Source organism: Rhineura floridana, chromosome 1 (assembly GCF_030035675.1).
Source record: "Rhineura floridana isolate rRhiFlo1 chromosome 1, rRhiFlo1.hap2, whole genome shotgun sequence".
Classification (NCBI taxonomy): Eukaryota; Metazoa; Chordata; class Lepidosauria; order Squamata; family Rhineuridae; genus Rhineura; species Rhineura floridana.
The window spans coordinates 108319854-108340213 of NC_084480.1; the positions used below are offsets into that span (position 1 = coordinate 108319854).

General features: G+C 41.1%; 1 protein-coding gene across 6 annotated transcripts in view; it reads left to right on the forward strand.

Moving 5' to 3' along the window:
- Positions 1-20360, forward strand: part of SMARCA2 (SWI/SNF related, matrix associated, actin dependent regulator of chromatin, subfamily a, member 2) — a 166370-nt gene that overhangs the window by 9046 nt on the left and 136964 nt on the right. For 5 of the 6 annotated variants that reach the window (XM_061628910.1, XM_061628932.1, XM_061628948.1 and 2 more), the window contains exons 2-3: positions 5776-6034; positions 13012-13141. In XM_061628910.1, coding sequence (XP_061484894.1) covers positions 5810-6034; positions 13012-13141 — 355 coding nt within the window. In that variant the 5' untranslated portion in view covers positions 5776-5809. Of the gene's footprint in view, positions 1-337; positions 489-5775; positions 6035-13011; positions 13142-20360 lie in introns of all 6 variants that reach the window. The other variant, XM_061628942.1, reaches the window with a different exon arrangement.

Sequence of the window (20360 nt, forward strand, 5' to 3'; positions counted from 1 at the left end):
CCAGAGTTGCCTTAAGGTTCTGGGTGAGGCTCTCACAGCAGTGTGCTGTTTAGTGACCTGGGCAGAACTTTTATGCATCCCTGTGTGTGTGTTCAGGTAAACTTAGGTTGCTGCTGTTCTCCCTCTGATTCCATTCCTTACGGCTTGGGGGAAAGCCTGAAGATGGCCTCTGGCAGGGGAATGAGGGTCCTTATTTAGGGGCTTAGCTATTCCAGCTTCTTTCCTCTATCTTCACTTGCTTGTCTCTGCTTCCCTCTCAGGCTTTGTATATCCTCCCTGTTTCCCCACTCTTTGTTCCTCTTGAGACATGACAGCTGAGCTCCTTCCTTTCCATCAGGCAGATGACAGAGTACATCACCTGTTCCTTCTTCCACATATGGACACTGCTTGGAGCCTTTATATGTGGTCTCCTCAGGAGCTGTTGCCTGATTGATGCCTGGTATTCAAATCAGAGTCTCCTGAAAGGGCCAGGTGCTGGCAAAGAGCAGGTGAGCCCTGCTGGCCCATTACAATAAACAAAGCTAATTCCGAGTAAGGGCAATGTTTGCTGTATTGCACTACCTACCCCTCAGTCTGAATGGATCTTGGGGTGGGGCAAGCACAGAAGCCACCTGAATGGATGTCCAGAGCTTTCTTGCCTGCTGCACTGCATTGGCTTATCTTGCTGGTCATTCACTTTCAAGACCTCTGTAACACACAGACACGCGCACAAAACTGAAAGGCAGTGTCACTTTTTGCAGTGGGCAAAAGTGCATGCGAAAAGTGTTATCTTTCCCATTTGACCTCAGCCCTATCTGAAGATCATTTCCTTCACTAAGAAATTAATAAAAGTATTAATTATTAAACAAACAATAAAGGTATTTTTGTACAGGATTCCTATTGGGATATTATGAAGTGTTCTAGGTTGTAGTATTTGCAGGATGGTTCTCGAATAATCATATATTTCAGGGCAAGGGTAAAGAGTATATGGCCACATTCACACTGTACATTTATTCCACTTTAAACAGTCATGGTTTCCCCCAAAGAATCCTGGGAAGTGTAGTTTGTGAAGGGTGCTGAGAGTTGCTAGGAGACCCCTATTTTCCTCACATAGCTACAATTCCCCAAGTAGTTAAACAGTCAGTCCTTTTCCCTAGAGAACTCTGGGAGTTGCCGGCCTATAAGGGGACTATGGCTTTCCTAACAACTTTCAGTATCCTTCACAAACTACACTTCCCAGAATTCTTTGGGGGAAACCATGACTGTTTAAAATGGAATAATAGTGGAATAAATGTACAGTGTGAATGTGGCCTATGTATACCTTACATAATGTAACTGTGAGGAAGTTCAGGATTGCCTGTTGCCTTGGGCTTATGGTAAACAACAAAATGTGCTCCCTTGGAAACAAGTCGGGGGGCAGCTGTTATTTTGCTCCTATTAACTCCTGTGTTTCTTCTCATTTGCTCCAAATGGTGCAGTTTGTATGATTTCCAATATCTGAACAACTGAATGTAGTGCTAGCATCATTAGATGTTCTGCATGTCAGTTGAGTGTGTCCATCCCCAGCAGTGTTGGGGTGGTCTTGTTGCTGTTGGTAGACCAAAGTCAATTTTGACTTGCTTGTCCTTTGGAATAGGTTCCTTTGCATTTTCCCACTGTGGACTTTGCAATCAAGTTTTAGGGACCATTTGAGAGTGGTCAGATGGATTTCAACAGTACTGCAGGTTGCTTGCTTTGCTCTAGGTGGGTGGATCGCATATAGTAATCGCAACAGTAATTGTACAAGACATTTTTCTCTCTAAAAGGTGCTGAATCTAATGCCTATTTGTTCCCATGCAGTTCAGCTTTTATCTGCAATTAAAGATAGTCTGAAGACAGTAATGTACTGATAAATAGCGATTTACACATTTAGGACTTGAATTGTTGAGGATTCCTAGGAACAGTAATGCTTAGTAGAAAGCCAAACCCCATCAGACTAGGTACTACTGGGTGCATGTTTTAGGTAGACCTTTGGTCTTTATGATTCTCTGTCAGGCAGTATGGCTTTATTTATATCATTCAGGCAGTCTCACTGGTTGTTCCAAAATTAGTTTAGCAACTAACACAGACTGGACTATCATTTCAGCCTTCAGTGGCCTTGCATACATTAAAGTTTTATGATGGATCATTTCTGGTTTGCAGCACTCTGCCCTGCTGCCCCCATGGAAGACATGCCACCACCATGCTCAATGCTTCTGCAAAGAAAAAGCCACACCCTTATTTTAAATGTGCGTGGATGGATATCCCACAAATTAATTCTTGTAACTACATTGGTCTCTTTATTTTCCTGTCTACTTTGTCTCATTTGCATTTGCATTGTTGCTTAGTCAGTTTATTGAATAAAACTTGGATAGTCTCTGCAAATGATGGGAACAAATAGAAAATAAACAGGAGTGTATGTATACAAGTGAGTGCAGTATTGCATTCATAAAGATGTCTTTTTACAAGTTTACTGTACATGTGTGTAGGGAGACACTTGGAGCATAATGGAAACCAACTAAGCCTAGATATTCCTAAGGGATAAGCCACCAGAATAATCCACCAGATGTGGTTCCAGAATGTGCATAGTATGGGAACACTGGAAGGAGGACATGATGAGATGAAAGTGCTGGCAGCAATGCCAACAGGCACTGCATAAAAGTGATGTAACTTGTAGAACAGACTTGGCTGATCTGAAGAGACTAAAACTCAGGGTTCAATCATTCCACTATGATTTAATTATACAGTATACAACTTTGCCTCAAGTTCTGTGTCCTCTGAATACACTTGATAATGTTCTTCTACAGGGCTGAATGCAGCCATTCTAATATGTTTCTGGATACAGTCTGCTTTGGGCTCAAAGCTCCTCATAACTACGATACTGGGATGTCCAACCCAGTTTTGGGGCAGATGACGCCTCTTTGCGTGTGAAACAAGGAGAGCTATTGTGTCTCCCAAGTGAATATGCAGTCCATGATATCTTCTACCCGTGATAATGGGGAGTTAACTAGTTCTTAATGTATTATTTCTATCATAATTCAATCTTAATACAAAAGCCCATCATGTCATCCCATGAGATTAGATACAAATATAAAGATAACTTTAAAAAAAACAATACTCAGGGATTTATTTGATGTTAGGGGTTGCCTTAGACAATTATAATTATTAACAGATCTGCTAATGTGCAGATCTAACAGCTGGAAGTCTGCTAAAACATTTTTTAGCCTTCTAACTTGATTGCAAATACTTCTGCATGTCATGTGGAAGTAGCCTCAGTCTAAGTGATGTTGTAGTTAAGGCCACATTTGCCTTCCTCTGAGTCTACTGCACCCTGTATTCCCAAGCGGTCTCCCATTCAAGTACTAACCAGGCCTGACCCTCCTTAGGTGACGAGATTGGATGTGTTCAGGGTAGTATGGCCATAGATTTTTTGTGCATAGCTTTTGTTAAATGTAAAAAAACATGCTGCACCTCAGAACAATGGCATGAAGATACTATTTATTTCTCTTTCACTATTTATTTGTCTTTCATGTTAGCTACAGAGCAATTTTTGTGTAAATGTAGCTGTTTTGACAGCAGTTCTACATTTTACTTTTATCACTTGTCCTTTGCAAAACTCTTGAATAGCTCTCTTGCAGCCCACCTCCCCACAAGCCTTCTGTCTAAGCACCTTGAAACTGACCCAGTAGATACAGTTATGTACATTCAAAATGCTTCCTTTTGTGACAGCAGTTTGGGAATGTGGGGGACTAATTAGCCCCTGTGGTGTTCTATAGTTATTGTTTGTTTTGTACAGTACAGCTTCAGAGGTATTTCCATGTCTTATCTTACAAGGACTGGGGTCCCAAGGTAGTTTATTTTAAGCAAGTCAAATGGCTCTTGTTCTAATTGTTGCCTGACTTAATTGGAGGAAGGAAGTGGCGGTTAAAACATAAGAATGCAGTGTTTACTCTCTCTCTTTCTCACGCACGCGCACGCGTGTACGTAATTGAACTAAAGAAGCATTGCTCAGTATCAGACTGTAAAATGATGGAATTAGAACAAAAGAGGTCAATCTTAGGCTGTGTTTCTAAGGGACTTGTTCCCACCCTCCCCCTGTAGGATGAAATTGATAATGCTGTCGCACACTGCAGGCGCCAGACCCTTTATACTAGGTGCATTTGTTCAAATTCAGGGATGCTTCACACACTGTGGCTCCATCTGCACTGTACATTTAAAGTAGTATTACACCACTTTAAGCAGACATGGCTTTCCCCAAAGAATCCTAGGAAGTGTAGTTTGGTAAGAGTGCTGAGAGTTGTTAGGAGGCTCCTGTTGTCCTTACAGAGCTACAGTTCCAAGAGTTTGCTGGGATTGATTGTTAAACCACTCTGGGAACTGTTGCTCTCTGAGGAGAGTTGGGGCCTCCTACCAATTCTCAGCACACTTAACAGTATAAGGGCTGGTAGGGCTGGGTTGGTCCTTGAACTCAACTGATTAAATGCTAAGTTAGGTGACTGAGCTAATATTGCAGCCTAAACAGTGTCCTTGATTAATCCAACCTTGCTGGCAAGGGTTGTGGCAGAAGCAAAGGCCCTGGTGGCACAACTGATAAGGTGCCAGAGACTGGCAGCTAGAAGCCTTAGTGTAAGACACTTCTTTTCCCCCTCCCCTCCCTTGCCCAGCGCAGCACCTTACACCTCCAAACAAAGGCCTCTGTACCTTAGGCCTAGGGCATCAAACAGCCAGTGTCACCATCTTCCCATCATGCGTACATGTACATGTCTTGGATAGGAGTGGGCGCAGCATGCTTGGTAGGATCCAGTTATACTGACCTTGTGAGGTGGGGAGGGACAAGAGTCTGCTCTGAATCTTATTGCCTTCACATAGGGTATAGGATTGCAGCACCTAGGTTATTTGGTTATGCAACACAGGCCCATTAAAAGGGTATCCTATTAAGTGCCCTTTAATGGTGTCTAATGTAAGAAGTCAACAGAAAAAGCACATGCCTTTAGGCCATTTTCCCCCTGACTCATGCAAGCACACCCCTCAAATATCTTCACTTGTGTTTGCACACAGGTTGCTGGATTCCTTATTAGCTTTTTTATTTAATGCTTTGTGGCTTTATTGTGGTCCTCCACATTTGCTAAATCCTTTGTCATCACTATTTTGTATTTCAGTGTTACATTTTAATATAATAGGTTGTATCTCAGAGTAGACTGATTAAAATTAATGGATATGGCTAACTGAGGCCCATTCATTTCAGTGGGTCTACTCTGAGTAGAATGTAGTTTGATACAACCCAATATCTGAACATTTTTTTATCCTGATATTTTACATTTGTTATTCTGCATCATTATAAATGTTTTAAGGGTGATGGTGATGGATCTGTGCTATTCTAAATGGATTTCTTAAACACCAAGAATGAATCTAGTTGCTTTCTGTTGAAAGTTCATTTTCTTATTAATTTATATATTTTATAATTTGTATGATTTTTATATATTCCATAACGCCTTCAGTGCAAAATTACCAATTTAAAATAAAATCAAACATCATAATTTTGAACTAAAAACTTCAGTTTATTTTTAAATTTCTCTCTATATATAGATTAAATGAGAGACTTCATTTGACAGTTAGCTTGTTTGATGCAAACCACTTGAAGCTTTCTTATGTTTTTATAATTCTTTTGAAAGTGAGCAATAATTGTAATTATATAATTTATGTTGCATATTGTTATTGACTGCGTACAACTGTCCTTCAAGTTCCATAAGTAATGTGGTTTTTCCCCCTTCCCTGCAGCTGTACTGTTGACTGAAAGAGAGCCAGAGAACAGATGTCTACACCGACAGATCCTGGTGCAATGCCTCATCCTGGCCCTTCCCCAGGGCCAGGGCCATCTCCAGGACCCATACTAGGTCCCAGCCCAGGACCAGGCCCTTCACCAAGTTCGGTACATAGTATGATGGGACCAAGCCCTGGACCTCCAGGTGTTCCACATCCAATGCCAACTATGGGACCGAGTGATTACTCACAAGAAGGGATGCACCAAATGCACAAAGTAAGCACTGTAGTCTTGTACTCCTTAATATCACTGTCAGCTTTACATTATGTGAATAAATGGATAGAGTATGATCTTGAGATATGAATGCCATTTTACTTGTACAACATTTCTATAGAGCATAAATTTATTGCTGTAGTTATGGTAAACTTCCGCTGATAAGACAGCTGCAGCCGTTTCTGGACTGGGATAGCCTGACCACTGTCGTCCATGCCTGGTAACCTCTAGGCTGGATTACTGTAATGCGCTCTATGGGGGGCTGCCCTTGAGGTTGGTCCGGAAGCTGCAGCTGGTGCAAAATGCAGCGGCGAGACTGCTCACTGGGGCAGGGTATCGCCAACATGTCACCCCGTTGCTGAAAGAACTGCACTGGCTGCCCATTTGTTACCGGGCCAAGTTCAAGGTTCTAGTTTTGGTGTACAAAGCCCTATACAGCTCATGACCAGGATACCTGAAAGACTGTCTTACCCTTTATATACCCAGCCGATCCCTGCGCTCTGCAGGTGAGGGCCTCCTGCAGATACCATCTTATCAGGAGGTTCGTTCTGTACAATATAGGAAATGGACCTTTAGTGTGGCAGCACCTACCCTGTGGCATTCCCTCCCCTTAAATATTAGGCAGGCGCCATCTCTGCTATCTTTTTGGTGCCTTTTGAAGACTTTCCTCTTCCAACAAGCGTTTTAAGTTGAGACCTATCCCAGTCTGCTTCTGTGTTAGAATTGCTTTTAATATGTCTTTTAATATCTTTAACCCTTTTTTAAAAGATGTTTTTAAAGTTTTTTTTAATGTTTTTTAATGTTGTTTTGTTTTAATGTATTTTAAGGTCTTTTTATGACGTTTCAGAGTGTTTTTAGTGTTTCTGTTTGCCGCCCTGGGCTCCTGCTGGAAGGAAGGGTGGGGTATAAATAAAATAATAAAATAAATAAACAAACATTTTATACTTGGGTCATTGAAACTGCAGGCCTGCTTCCACTTACATAATGGGGTTAGTACCATTGAAGTCAGCAGGGCAAGATTGCACTCTAAGGTTCCTTTCAAAAAAGGGAGGCAGTTTAGAAAATAAAACATATTTAGGATGTGATCCTAAGGCTTAAACACAGTTACTGGGAATTGAGATTTATTGAAATTAATGGAACTTGATATTAAATACAGGGTCCTGACATTAGAAGCAGTGCTGGGCTGTTGTACAGGCTTGTAAATTGTCACTCATCTTGAAGCCTGTGGCAAGTAAGGCCACATCTAGACAATAAAAGAGGTAAGCTAGTAAACTGAAGATTTTCCATTTTTCTGTTTAGTGTATCACAAATGACTGACATAGTCATGCGTGGTCAAATGGGATTGTATAAATGTTGAGGGCTTTAATATTTGGGGACTTAACGGGCAGTGTTTACCAAGTACATTTCTTACATCCTGATTTAATTATGTGGAAGCAAGTTCACCTGAAATCACTGTGGCTTACTTCTGTGTAAACATGCTCACTCGGCGCTACAATGCAGCTTTGATGTGCTTGCTTTACTTCTACACAAACGAGAGTTTATTAATTAATTTCAGTGTTGGGAACAGCTCTGCATATGCAATGAGGAGGCACTATGGAGGTGTTTCCCACACTGTGTGGAAAGGTAGCTCTGTAGGTGCCTTGGTCTCCATACTTGCATTATGGAGAAATAATTGCATTGTGGTTAATACGGATATAATGGGATGTTAAGTGTTTTTCTCTCTTTTTGTCTTATGACCACGATCCAAAAGTAAAGATTTGTACCATGGAAGTGGCTGTACTAGCTTACTGCAACTTTTGTTTCTGAATTAACCCCCATGTGTTTTTGTTTTTTATCACACTATTTGGCATGTGTGTGCAATATAAAATGGGACTATGTTTAATGGGACTTGTGTATTTTTTAAGTTATTCATCTGATTTGTGTTTTAGAAATTTGGTAACGCCCTGGGAACAGCAAGGGATTCAACAATAAGTGGCTAATATTTTAAAGTTCTAAAATGCCAAACCTAATCACCTTTCATTTGGTAATAAGTCCCTTTGATTCCAGTGACTTACAGTTGTGATCCTAAACACATTTCCTAGGAAGTACCACTGAAAGGATTTTTGCTTTCCATGGCAAGCGTGCCAACCCCTCTGGCAAGTTTGACGAGCAAACAGCCTTCTTCCCAACTTTGAAGCTGAGGAGGTGGATGGGGATTGTCTCAGCAGTTGCACAGCACCCTATCCCCAGCAACCAGATTGAAAAAGAAGGGTAGGTGTTGTTTGGTTGCTTTGTTGCTGAGGTGCCCAGTGAGTGTGTCCTTAGACACCCCACTGGGATGCTTCCTTGGTCACAAGGAGACTAAGCAGTGTGCCTTGGCTTTTGAGTAGAGATGTGAAGGTCTGGAAGACAATTGGAAAAAAATAGAACCTCCCACCCCCAGTTTTCCCTGTTTTTTCCCAAAGCCTTTGGGATTTTTTTCCCTTAAAAATTAAAAAAGGTGAAAAATTTTGGACTATGACATGTGAAAGGGTACAGCAGCTTGTTTCAATCTGGACAAACCTTCAGTGTTTTAGAAGTCAATGATAAATGTGACAAATATGAAGAAGCAGAAGCAGAAACTGATAAGGATAGTTCAGAAAATGAGACTGATTAAATTCCATGTAATATTCAACGAATCTTGGTTTCCTCCCCTCTTATTTCTCAGCTCTTTTTATGGAAATGAGTACTTTATGTCTGCTTTTGTCGCTATAGAGGACTAGAGGAAGCATGATAATTTCCAGAATACATCATAATTTTCCTTTTTTACTATAATGTTGATGGTTTCTCTTGTTTTTTTTTTTTTTGCTTACTCCCTATAAACTGGCAGAACAAAAGAGATGCTAGCTTTCTTAAAATTCAGCAGCTCATAGCTCCATTTGTAACAGTGTTTTAATTTTTAAAAAAGCAAATTAAAGTTGTAATTGTTATCTGAATATACTGTACTTTTTAATATACCAAACATGATAATTTAATGGCACACAAAGTTATATATAATACATTTTATGTTCCTAAAGTAACAAAGTGACTTTTGATCTTTAAAAGGTGGTAAAAAATTAATATTGCATATTTTTCAATTTCTCACAACTTCAGTTTTTTGAGGGGGAGGGACTCCCCCCCCAATGGGTTCAACATTACCATAAATTTACATCTCTACTTTGGCATAGTAAAAACCACTACGCATGCCATCAGGCTATTGTGCTCCAGAACTGAAAAAGTTGGTGTGGGGCTGCTTGCAGATGAGTGGCGAAACCACCAAGCGAGAACATCAGAAGAGCCTGCTGGATCAGGCCAGTGGCCCATCTAGTCCAGCATCCTGTTCCCACAGTGGCCAGCCAGGTGCCTGGGAGAAGCCTGCAAGCAGGACCTGAGTGCAAGAGCACTCTCCCCTCCAGCAGCTTTTTTTGGCAGTTGGTCTTCAGAAGCAGACTGCCTCCAACCATGTTGCCCTTATCTTCCAAGACTTCATCTAAAAAGCAATTGGTGGCTGTTGCTACATCTTCTGGTAGTGAGTTCTGTGTAAAGAAGTACTTCCTTTGTCTGCCCTGAATCTCCCATCTTTCTAGTTTTAGTATTATGGGAGAGGGAGAAAAATCTTCTCCCTATCCACTTTCTCCAAACTGTGCATAACTTTATACCCCCCGTCTTGCTGACCTTTTTTTTAAAACTAAAAAGCCTCAAATGGTGTAACCATTCCACACAGAGGAGTTGCTCTAATCCTGTGTTTTTCTGCACTTTTTCCAGCCCTACAATATCCTTTTTGAGGTACAGCATCCTGAATATTCCAAATTGTAGTCTTATCATAGATTTTGTATAACTGCATTATGATACTGGCAGTTTTATTTTCAGTTCCTTTACTAATGACCCCCAACATGAAATTCACCATTTTCCCAGCTGCCACACTCTGGGTTGATGTTTTCGTTAAGCTATCCATCACAACCCCAAGGTCTCATTCCTGGTCAGTCACTGCCAACTCAGGCCCAATCCATGTATATGTGGTAGGCTTTTTTGCCCCAATCACTTTACACTTGTTTGCATTGAACTGCAGTTGTCATTTTAACGTAGAAATCGTTTTGGAGCTCTGTGCTATTCCCCCTTTGTTTTAACTGCTGAAGAATTTCTGCAACGATACCACGACCACTATCTTGAGGACCAAAAAGGGGTTATTAGTGACCAGGCAGTAGTTGGCTTAATCCTCTGGGTCTAGGGAGGCATTTTCAGAAGTGGAGGCACCATTGTCTCTTCGTGTGGGGGTGGAAACCTCTGACTTTTGTGGGCTGGAATAAGCCTACTGTACAAAGGTAACAGTCAGTCATTGTGCTGCCCACTTTTGCCTGTGGCTCCGCCCACCACTGGCATGCAGCTCTTGGAAGGTTTGCCCTCAAGCGAATGCAGTTCTTGACCTGAAAAAGGTTCCCCCACCCCCTGCCACAAACCACAGTCAAGCAAATCAGTTCAAAACAAGCCATGAGTAGGAAGCTTGGTAACTGGGTAAATGGAATAATAGTGATAGTAATAATAGTAATAACGATCAAGGGCAGCTTTAGTGCTTGAAGATGATCTCTGTCTGATTCCTGAAGACAAACTTAAACCTGAAACGTATGTGTGCTTGATTTAGAGTTTAGCATCCCAGTTCTAACAAAGTGGGGTGGTGGGAGGCTCTTCGCTGAAGTTAGTTAAGCAGAGGTTGGACTGCCATCCATGAAGGATGTGGTAATTGGCTTTTGTGTTGCAGATCCTGCATTGAACAGGTGTTTGGACTTGATGACCTCCAAGGTCCTGTCCTTATAAAATTCTACAATTTTGTGAAATGCTTAGGACTTCGTGTTCAACGTATCAGCGTTTTTATTTATGATTTTAATAGCATACATTGCAGCACTGAGATGTTAGGCTGTGCATGACAGCCTGCTTGTTACTTGCTTTTTGGCATGCTAATCCCTTTTTGTAAACTCTTTAACCATCCAGATGGAGGTTATACCTGTTTGATTGAAGGGCGTCAAGGGGTGACAAATCTGCATTAATTTGTCTCCTGTATTCACCCTGTAGGGCTTTCTAACCCCACCCTCTGCCTCCTTTTCAATTCTTAACTGATCTTCTAACTGCCACGGAACATTCTGAATCTTTCAGTGCCAGTATTAAACATGGGGAAAGCCCCCTCACTTATAACAGTAAATATATTGTAAAATGCTTTTTGTCCTATAGATGGGCCATTTTCCGTTCTACTTTTCATCAGGAATTAGAAGCTTGGACCTGTAACTTCAAAACTTCTTGACCTGGATTCACTTTTGGTATATCTCCACTGTAACCAGCACTGCTGTTTGTCCCAAGGGCTGCCTCTATTGTTTTCTTGATAGCTCTATGTCTGCCTCAATCTGTTTTAAGCACTAACAAAACCTGTTCAATGTTTGTGAATTGCTAACTCTGTAGCTTTAATCATGTGGGGATTTTGTTTTGTTTTTAGAACACATTCGAAAGAAAGAAAGAAAGAAATGGAGTGTTCCTCCTTGGTAGATGAGCAGACTAGTTTAAAAAGTGCTATTATGTGTAAAGGAAAACTTCTGGCAAAGCAAATATGTGTTTCATTGTCTTGAATCTCCCTCTTTCTCCCCCTCATGCCTCTAAATCTGGAATCATTTATTCTTTTTTCCCTAGTAGAGTTCTAATTTTCATCATAGCTTTCCTCATTTTAATTTCTCTTCATCCCCCCGCCTCTCTCTCTCCCCCCCCCCCCCGCTGGCATTCAGCACATATACATACACTTTGAAGCCTAAACATGGTGTGGTTTGGGTTGAAAGGAGAACTTATGAGAAATGTGAGCACTTCAGCTGTGTGTGTGTGAAAGGGATGGAGCCTTTGTGCATGTGTGTGTGAGTGGCCTGCCTGCCTGTGTGTGTGCGCATGTATGTTAGCTCTCCCTTTCCTTCCAGTGAGCAGCTGCCAAATTTTTCCCTTAAATAGCAGTTTCCCAATGCTATGCACTCGCAGCTGGCAAGTGAAATAATCTTTTATTTCATCCTGTGCTGATGTTACTAGGTTTTTTTTTTTTTTTTAAATCCAGGTTTATAATGTTAAGGTTTCCTTTCCATGGACTTGCCCTCTTTCTCCTCCGGTTGCTTGTTACTCTTTCTGCATGCCGTGTGGATTTCATCTTGTCCCTGAAATGTTAATCTCTCCCTGGATCCAGTTGCCTTCCATGAGTTTTATTCTTGTTGCTCAGATACCTCCTTCTCTCCCTCTCTCTCTCCCTCCCTCCCTCCCTCCCCTTGTGAGCTGACTGTGGCACACAGCCCTTTGCTTTCCTAACAATTTTTTTATTTGCTGGTGTTGGACACTGGCATTGGTAGTTGTAGGCGCTTTCTGAGTTTATCTGCTTCTCACTCCTCCCTCACACAGGAGGGATTGATTCCTGCAATAGAATATTCACATTCAAAGGAAAAACGGTCTTTGGGATGTTCTGGTGTGGGGGTTACTGCTCATAGGTGAATGTTGGGCCTGGGATAACAAACCTTTTATTCTAAAGCACTAATGTTTGTTTCTGGGTTATGTAAGTGGTCTTTGTGATCACTGCCTTGGTTGCTGCCAAAGAGTAGAAGTTGGCAGTACTCATGCCCAAACACATCACAACAGTGCTTTAAAGAAGAAGCAAGAGTGTCAGGGAATGGCTTTTGAAAATAACTTACGTTGTGTTAAAAGGGGAGCAGTTAAATTCATTTGACTTTGTACATAAAGGATGTGAGTTCAAAAAAGACTGATGGCATGTCACGTTATACCCAGTTCTGTTCACCTTGTTAATTTGATACTTTTAATGCTATGTTTTAATGTTGGTTTGATTTTAATGGTATTTTATAAATATTTTATATTTATGTTTAGTTTTGTTTTTTAATCATTGGTCCCTGCTACAAGCCCTCAAGATGGTGCAGGCCAGATACATATAAATGCATTTTATCTGCTTGGTCTTACAGCCCATTGATGGTTTGCATGAAAAAGGAATGGTCGAAGACCTGCACAACAGCAGTATGAAGACTGCAAGTATGCGACCTCCTCATCCTGGCATGGGGCCGCCGCAAAGTCCAATGGATCAGCACAGCCAAGGTTTGGCTCTGATATGCTTTTGTGGTATATTTTGCATCACTCTTAAGATCTGTGAAGCTGAAAGCTAGTTTTGACACGGGCAAATGTGAGAACTAGAGAAAGTAGACAGAGCACATGGTTTGCATGCAGAAGGTTCCAGGTTCAACATCCAGCATTTCTGGGTAAGGCTGGAACAGACCCGTGTGGGAAATCCTGGAGAGCTGCTGCCAGTCAGTGCAGACAATACTAAGGTGGGCCAGTGGTCTGGCTTGAATAAAGCACCTTCATATGTTCCTATATACTGTCAGACTGTTGGTCTATCTAGCTCAGTATTGTCTACTTTGACTGGCAGCAGATCTGCTAGAACTTGGGCAGATGCTTTTTCTAGTCCTGGGTTCTTGTGAAGGTGGTGGGGATTGAACTGGGTGAGGTATGGTTCCTTATACTTGCCTTCTGAACCTGTCAAACATGACATACAAGGCTGTCTCAAACACAGACATTTATATATAATCATGTATTTATATATAATGATCTGAACTCTAGTTTCGATGGGCAACATATTAAAGATGGTTATGTGACTATTTTGAGAACAGTTTGTCCACATTTATCAGTGACTGCTCTGAGCTCCAAAGAGTCCTGATTTCTTGTGGAACTACATTACAGAGTGTGGGTGATCTAGTGTTTAGAAGCTTTGAAGTCTTCTCATTGAGTCTCACTTATCCAAGGATTCACTGGTCCTTATCTATAATATTGGTATTTCCAGGTGTTTAGTGTGTGTGTGTGTTATTAAACTAAAAAAAGAACTGATAAGTGATCAGTAATACTGAAATGCGCAAGTGGCACCAGTAGATGCTGAGGCTTATTCGCCCCATTTATTCACAAGTGAAAGTGATCTAGGGGTTTTAATAGACCACAGACCAAACATGAGTCAGCAATGCAATGGGTGGCTAAAAAGCCTAAAGGCGAACAGAGTAGTCCAAATCTTCGACTGCCGCGTTTAAGAAGGGAATTGATGAAACAGGAATGTGCCCCGAGGATGGTGACAAAAATGGCAGGGGTGTGAGATCTGTGAGGAAAGATTGAAAGACCTGGATATGTTTAACTTGGAGAAGAGACTATTAACAGGTGACATGATAGCCATTTTCAGATATTTGAATGGCTGTCACATAGATGATGGAAGAAATTTGTTTTCTATTGCTGTGTAGAGTAGGACCTGAACAAATTTGTTCAAATTACAAGAAAAAGGTTTTAGATTAAACATTAGGTAGAACTTCCTGGTGGTATGTGTTGCTCAACAGTGGAATAGATTGCCTTGGAAGGTGGTGGACTCTCCTTTGTTAGAGGTTTTTAAGAGGGGGCTGGCCACCTATCAAGAAATGCAGTAGTGGTGGACTTTCTGCATTGGAAGAGCACTGGATTAGATTACTTTCGAGGTCCCTTCCAGCTTTACGATTCTATGATCTGAAAATGAATACAAAAAGAACATATAACATTCAAATAGAAGAAAATAACAGGCAGAATCTAGCGAAGTACTTCCATTAGCGCAAGGACTTCTGTTTGTGCAGTGGAACTTCCCCTTCCTCTCTCCCTCTGTCCTCCCCAGATCTGCTCCCGAACAGATTTAGGAGGCGTGCAGGAGGAGGGGAAGGGTAAGTTTTGTTGCGCATCCAGACATCTTTGCGATAATGGAACTAGATTGTTGAATAACATCCAATGTTCCCTACCCCTTTCCACCTTGTTGAGACCTTTTCTTTGTGTGCCCGGGATCCCATCCAGTTTCCATGCCTAGTGTATTTCCATACAGAACTCCAGTGTCTCCAGGTGATCATGTGGGTATGGTGAATTAATTCATATGGATGGGCTCTGCACATATCTGTGTCACAAGACGATGGGAAGCTGGTTGATGTGATTCAACTCTTAGGCTGCATTCCTGTGGGACAGAGGAATATCTCTGTTGTTCATCCTATCGTCAGTCACAGAGTTTACATCTATTGAGATTTCTACACAGTCCCTCAATGCACTTTTGCTTATAAATTAAATGTGAGAATATCCTTCAAACAGTTTAGTTTCTTGGACTATATTGAAGCTAAAATAATATATTCTCCTACTGGGAGCCCCTTTGAATTCACTGGGTCTTACTTCTGAGTAGACACGTATTGCACTGTAGGTTGATTTTCACTTAGGTACTCTGTGCTAACACAAATCTGTTTAGATTCTTAGCAGCAGGCGCATACAGCTGTTCTTGCGTCCCTCAGGAATGTAGCCTAACAGGCCTCTGAGATTGAGTCTGAGGTTCCTAGAGATAGATGAGGGGCAGTAAACAACCCTGTTCAAATGTGCAGGGAAGAAGAATATGCTTAGTTAAGTCCCTAAGGTACAATCTACATAACGAAATTACTGATGTAATTGAATACAATTTTATTCAATTATTTGGTCATGTATACAACTTGGCCATTGCTGCTGTTTGATACATCACTGGCAATAACCAAACTTGTGTTGGAGAAGTTAACTGCAGTGGTGCTATAGACTATTATAAGGCTTGGCTCACACATCACTTTAAAGCATACTTTAAATTAAACTATAGTTTAAAGTGAATGAGCAATGTTCTGGTGCATGCTGCTTAAAAGTCCCTGTAGTGCTCCCCCCCCCCACTGCGCTTAGTCTTCATCACTGTGGGGAAGAAACAGATCAGAGACTTGCTTGCCATCACATCTGAACCAGTGCTCATAGTTTGTTTTTCTCCTAACTAACCATGACGGTAAGCCAAGAACAAACCATTAGCATGCTCCTCATTCATATTAAATCCTTGTTTAGTTTAAACTATGGTTAAATATGACATGTGAACCATGCCTTTGTCTGCTTTGGTTGTCATATATCTCTTTCCAAATACATTCTCATTTCCAAATACATTTCTCATTTTTCCAGTTCTGTCATCCATTGGAAGAAACTCTCTGTTACACAGATTATATTCTTGCTTCAAAATAATAAAATTAGTTGTCTCATAAGATGTCTTCCTACTGGGAGGAAGGGCAGAATATAAATCGAATGAATGAATGAACGTTGAATTCTAATTAGTTTACATTTATTCTACGTTAAGTGGAAAGCAACTATATCAATTACATCTTGTTTAGTGATGTTATAACAACTCTAGTATTGTTTTACCTCAAGCCTGTCCAAGTTGTAGTCCACCAAGCCAAGGTTAACCTCCTATTTTTCTTGTGTGTGGCTCTGAAAAACGGGGAGGGGAAAGGCAGGCAGGTATCTGAGAAGCCATAGTACATAGCTGTGGGCTTCATTTGGCTTGGTGGGTACAAGTTATGGAGGTCTGTTTTAACTTGTATTCCTTCAAAAAACAATATTGGAAGCAGACTGATGTTTGCCCTACCAAATATTGTGTAAAGGCTATGCTGTCTGTCTAGATTTTAGGACTATGTTCACATTGTAATCCAGATATATCCTCCTTACTTCAGCCATTCATATCTCTGGTTCCTTTATTAACAATGCTGCCAGCCTTCTCAGAGCCTTCTTGTTGTATTATCTTGGCCAGCATATCTGCAGTTGTGGGGGTTTTTTAGATGCTTGTGGAGAACAGGCCTCAGAAATGTCAAATGTTCTTATAGCAGCATATGCCATATAGTTAAGCTCTAAGAACAGGAGGTAAGCATAAAATACTGTTAATCTCAGGCAATTTTTAAAAAAAACAAATGAGCAGTAACAGAAGCACATCATTCACGGGCCCTTCCCCAAGGAATTCACAGTTGAAATGAAGCACTTGTAATAGTTTTAGGTATTTATATAAGGCTTACAACTGTTCTATAATTTTAAAAGTTGTCTGGCATTCCAAAAGTGCCATTCCACAGAATGAGAGTTAATCTTTCAGAATGCTATTATGCTGTTGAACTCTACAGGGTACATCACTGTCCCCTTTTAAAAATATGAAAGTTGCAACCATTGGGACATTTCTTTTACATATCCTCATTCTATGCAGTACTGCTTGCTTTTTTGTTCTGTTCATAGTATAAAATAAGATGTGGACTTCAAATGTGGTTGCATTCATTCTAATACCATGCACAGCTCCAAAGTGCATGAACAAACAGTGGGATGTGTTTATGCAACTAGAACATAAAACCGTGTTCTGTGACATCACACACAAAATCTGACATATAGTTGTATCCCTACATTGCAACACTTTCCCCAGCTTGTGTACTGATTAGTTACTATTACTTTAGGTACAAGCTGGAATAGTATTGTAGAAGGAATACTTGGAAGTGGACAACAGTAGATATAGCAAGAGTAGACCAAGAATTTTTGGTGCCTGAAGTCAAAATTTTATCTTCTTACACTGGGGGGAGAATCTCAGGCTCTAGGGGCTGAATGTGGTCCTCCAAGCCTCTCTGTTTGTCCCCTGGGACTCTCCCTGTGCCACACCTTCTCTCCAGCTCAAAACAGACCCTGCTTTGCACTCTTCTTGAGTGTTTTTGCCTGGCAGGAATGTGTCCCCAAAATTCTGATCGTGTCTCTTCCTTCCCTGAATTGGAGGATAGAGAAGGGTCTGTGAGCGTTGTGTCAAAACTAAGCTATTGTATACGTTCATAGCTCCACCCACATTTGCCTCTGGCTCTTAGGTGGAAGAATATTCCCCACCCTGCCTTACGCCAATTAACAGTGGATGAAATCCATAAAAAAGTTTTCCTATGCAAGCCTAACTGAAATTAGTGATGGGTTACCGTTGCACCTGCATCAGATATAAGTTGAGCTGATTTCTAAAAAATCAGGAAATAGCTCAGCTTATTTTCAAGGTGATCCAAATGTTGCCTAACCTACCCCACGAGCCCTCCAACCCCTGCCCATCTACCAGCCACTTTCTTCCAAATTGTCCACCAATCCCCACACCCCTTCCTGCCTTCTTCCCTTAAACCTGTCATACTATGCTGGCACAATAATCAGTGATTGTCTGATAGTAGCAAGTTGCATAGAGAGAGAAGTCATGCTAGGCCATAAGTAACACAGAGAGATGTAATTTTCACAAGAGTTACAGACGTTGTTGGAGCCCTTGGGAAAATGACATTTCCTAGCAGTTACTTGTCTGCGTCTTTGTAGTGCACCACACACTGGAAATGGGAGTAGAGAGAGACAAAATTCAGCCTCCTTCACCCTTATGCCACCATCTGCATCTGGCTGGAAATGGACTTGAAGAGATGGAGAGAGGGAGTTTTGGAGTTCAGTAGGTGGGAGTGGGATTCTTCTCTGGCTCAAATTAAAATTCAAGTATTTGGGGGTCATAATACGTATGAGACCCCTGAAATCTTAGTCATGCAGAAACAGTTGCCTGTATTTGCTAAAGCATACTGACATTTTCGGGCACGCATACTGTGAGAAGATGATGTTACAAGCAAGGGACGTTCTTATTGTGAGTGCTATGGGATGGAGAGAATTGTTGTGACCTGGCATCCTTCTTTCACAGCTTTGCCTCTTTTTTACCCCTTCCTCTTCTTTCAGATGTAACATTTAATTTTCTTGTTAACATTTAAGACTAAAACAGTTCACATGAAAGACTGAATTGATGGTGTTTCTTGAGGTGGATTGCAAAAGGAAAAAAGAGGGAAAGATACATCTAACTTCTCCCACCAGTGTTATATAAAATGCTATATTAACTAAATTTGGATGGATTTAGCAACAATGTTCTTGCATTAAAACACTCTGCTGATAAAGAATTCATTCCTGCACAAATTATGTGGAATGCTACTTGAAAACTGTTAAACTGCTAAACAGGTGTATGTGGAGAATATTGGCAATGAAGGGAAAGAAACAACAGGAGGACTTGGGTATTTATCATGGGACAGAGATGATAAAAATGCTGAGCAATAGTGGACAGTAATGCAGTGAGACTTGAAGGCATGGCTATAAAATCGAGCAATCAGGATTATTGTAGTATTGTAATAAACCTTGTATCAGTCTGTAAGGGAGATACTTAAAGTGCACTGTTTGTACTTTAAGAACATGGATGCAGGCATAAGAGAAAAGAGACCCTTGGAGTTTAACATATTTTTAAGTTCTGTTCATGTTAAATCTTAAAATACTGTGTGTTGTATTACATTGGTATTTCTAACTTTTACTATACATTGAGCTAGGATTTCGTTGGTCGAGTACAAATAATTATATTTATACAGTGTGTGCTTACTATGAGCAGTTCCTTACACCAGTTGAAGATTGGACACTTTGTCAGTCTTCACACAGTTTGCAAACCATCAGTTGTATTCAACTAAGCTGTACTCAGAGTAGGCCCATTGATATTAAAGAACCCAAGCTAGTCATGTCTATTCACTTCTATGAGTCTAGTCTGAGTAGGACCCCATCGTTATAAGTTTGGTTAGTGGTGTGTGCACAAGCCTAGCTGATTTGAGTGCAATGTAGGTGTGCATTGAGGGGTTGTACCCTATGCGCTTATAATTTCTGTAGCACAATATGCTTGGTGTCTCATACATTGTCGCAAGACCCATAGGACATAGATGGTTATTATTCCAATTTTGCAAAAGAGGAAACTAAAGAAAGAGGATAGACTTGCCCAAGTATATCTCACGTGTCCATAGCTAAACTGGAATTTGAATGTCCATGTTGCCACCTTTGCTTTATTAGTATAACTGGCATGCACCAGTATGTCTGATACGACAGAAATGCATAACAGTATCTCACAGAGCAATCTTAACGGAGATGGATGGCAGAGCGGTCATATCGGCAGCCCTGCCAGCTCTGATGGGTTACAGATTTTCTACCTATTTGCTGTGCCAGCTTCAGGCTGGTACAGCAGAGCGGGAAGCTGGCTTTGGATCCACCGGATCCATCGCTGGTCTTGCTTTTCCCTGAAACACCCCATTTTCAGTGTCTTGCATTGGCTACTGCTCTTTGCTGTGATTTCTGCAGGCACAGTGGGGCCTCTGCAGTGGTGGGGCCCCATGCCATTGGGGGGACACCTCCATCAAATCCTAACCCCCACTAGCAGTGCAGAATTCAGGTTAGGATTGTTCTGTTAATACTTCGAATTCTTCTGTTAAGATTTTAATAAATATGACATTTTGAGGCGAAGTATGGGGACAACAGATAATAAGAACATAGCTGGATCAGGCCAGTGGCCCATCTAGTCCAGCATGCTGTTTTCATAGTGGCCAACCAGATGCCCACAGGAAGCCCACAAGCAGTTATACCGATCAAGCTTATTTAAGCTGTATTAAGAGTTCAAGTT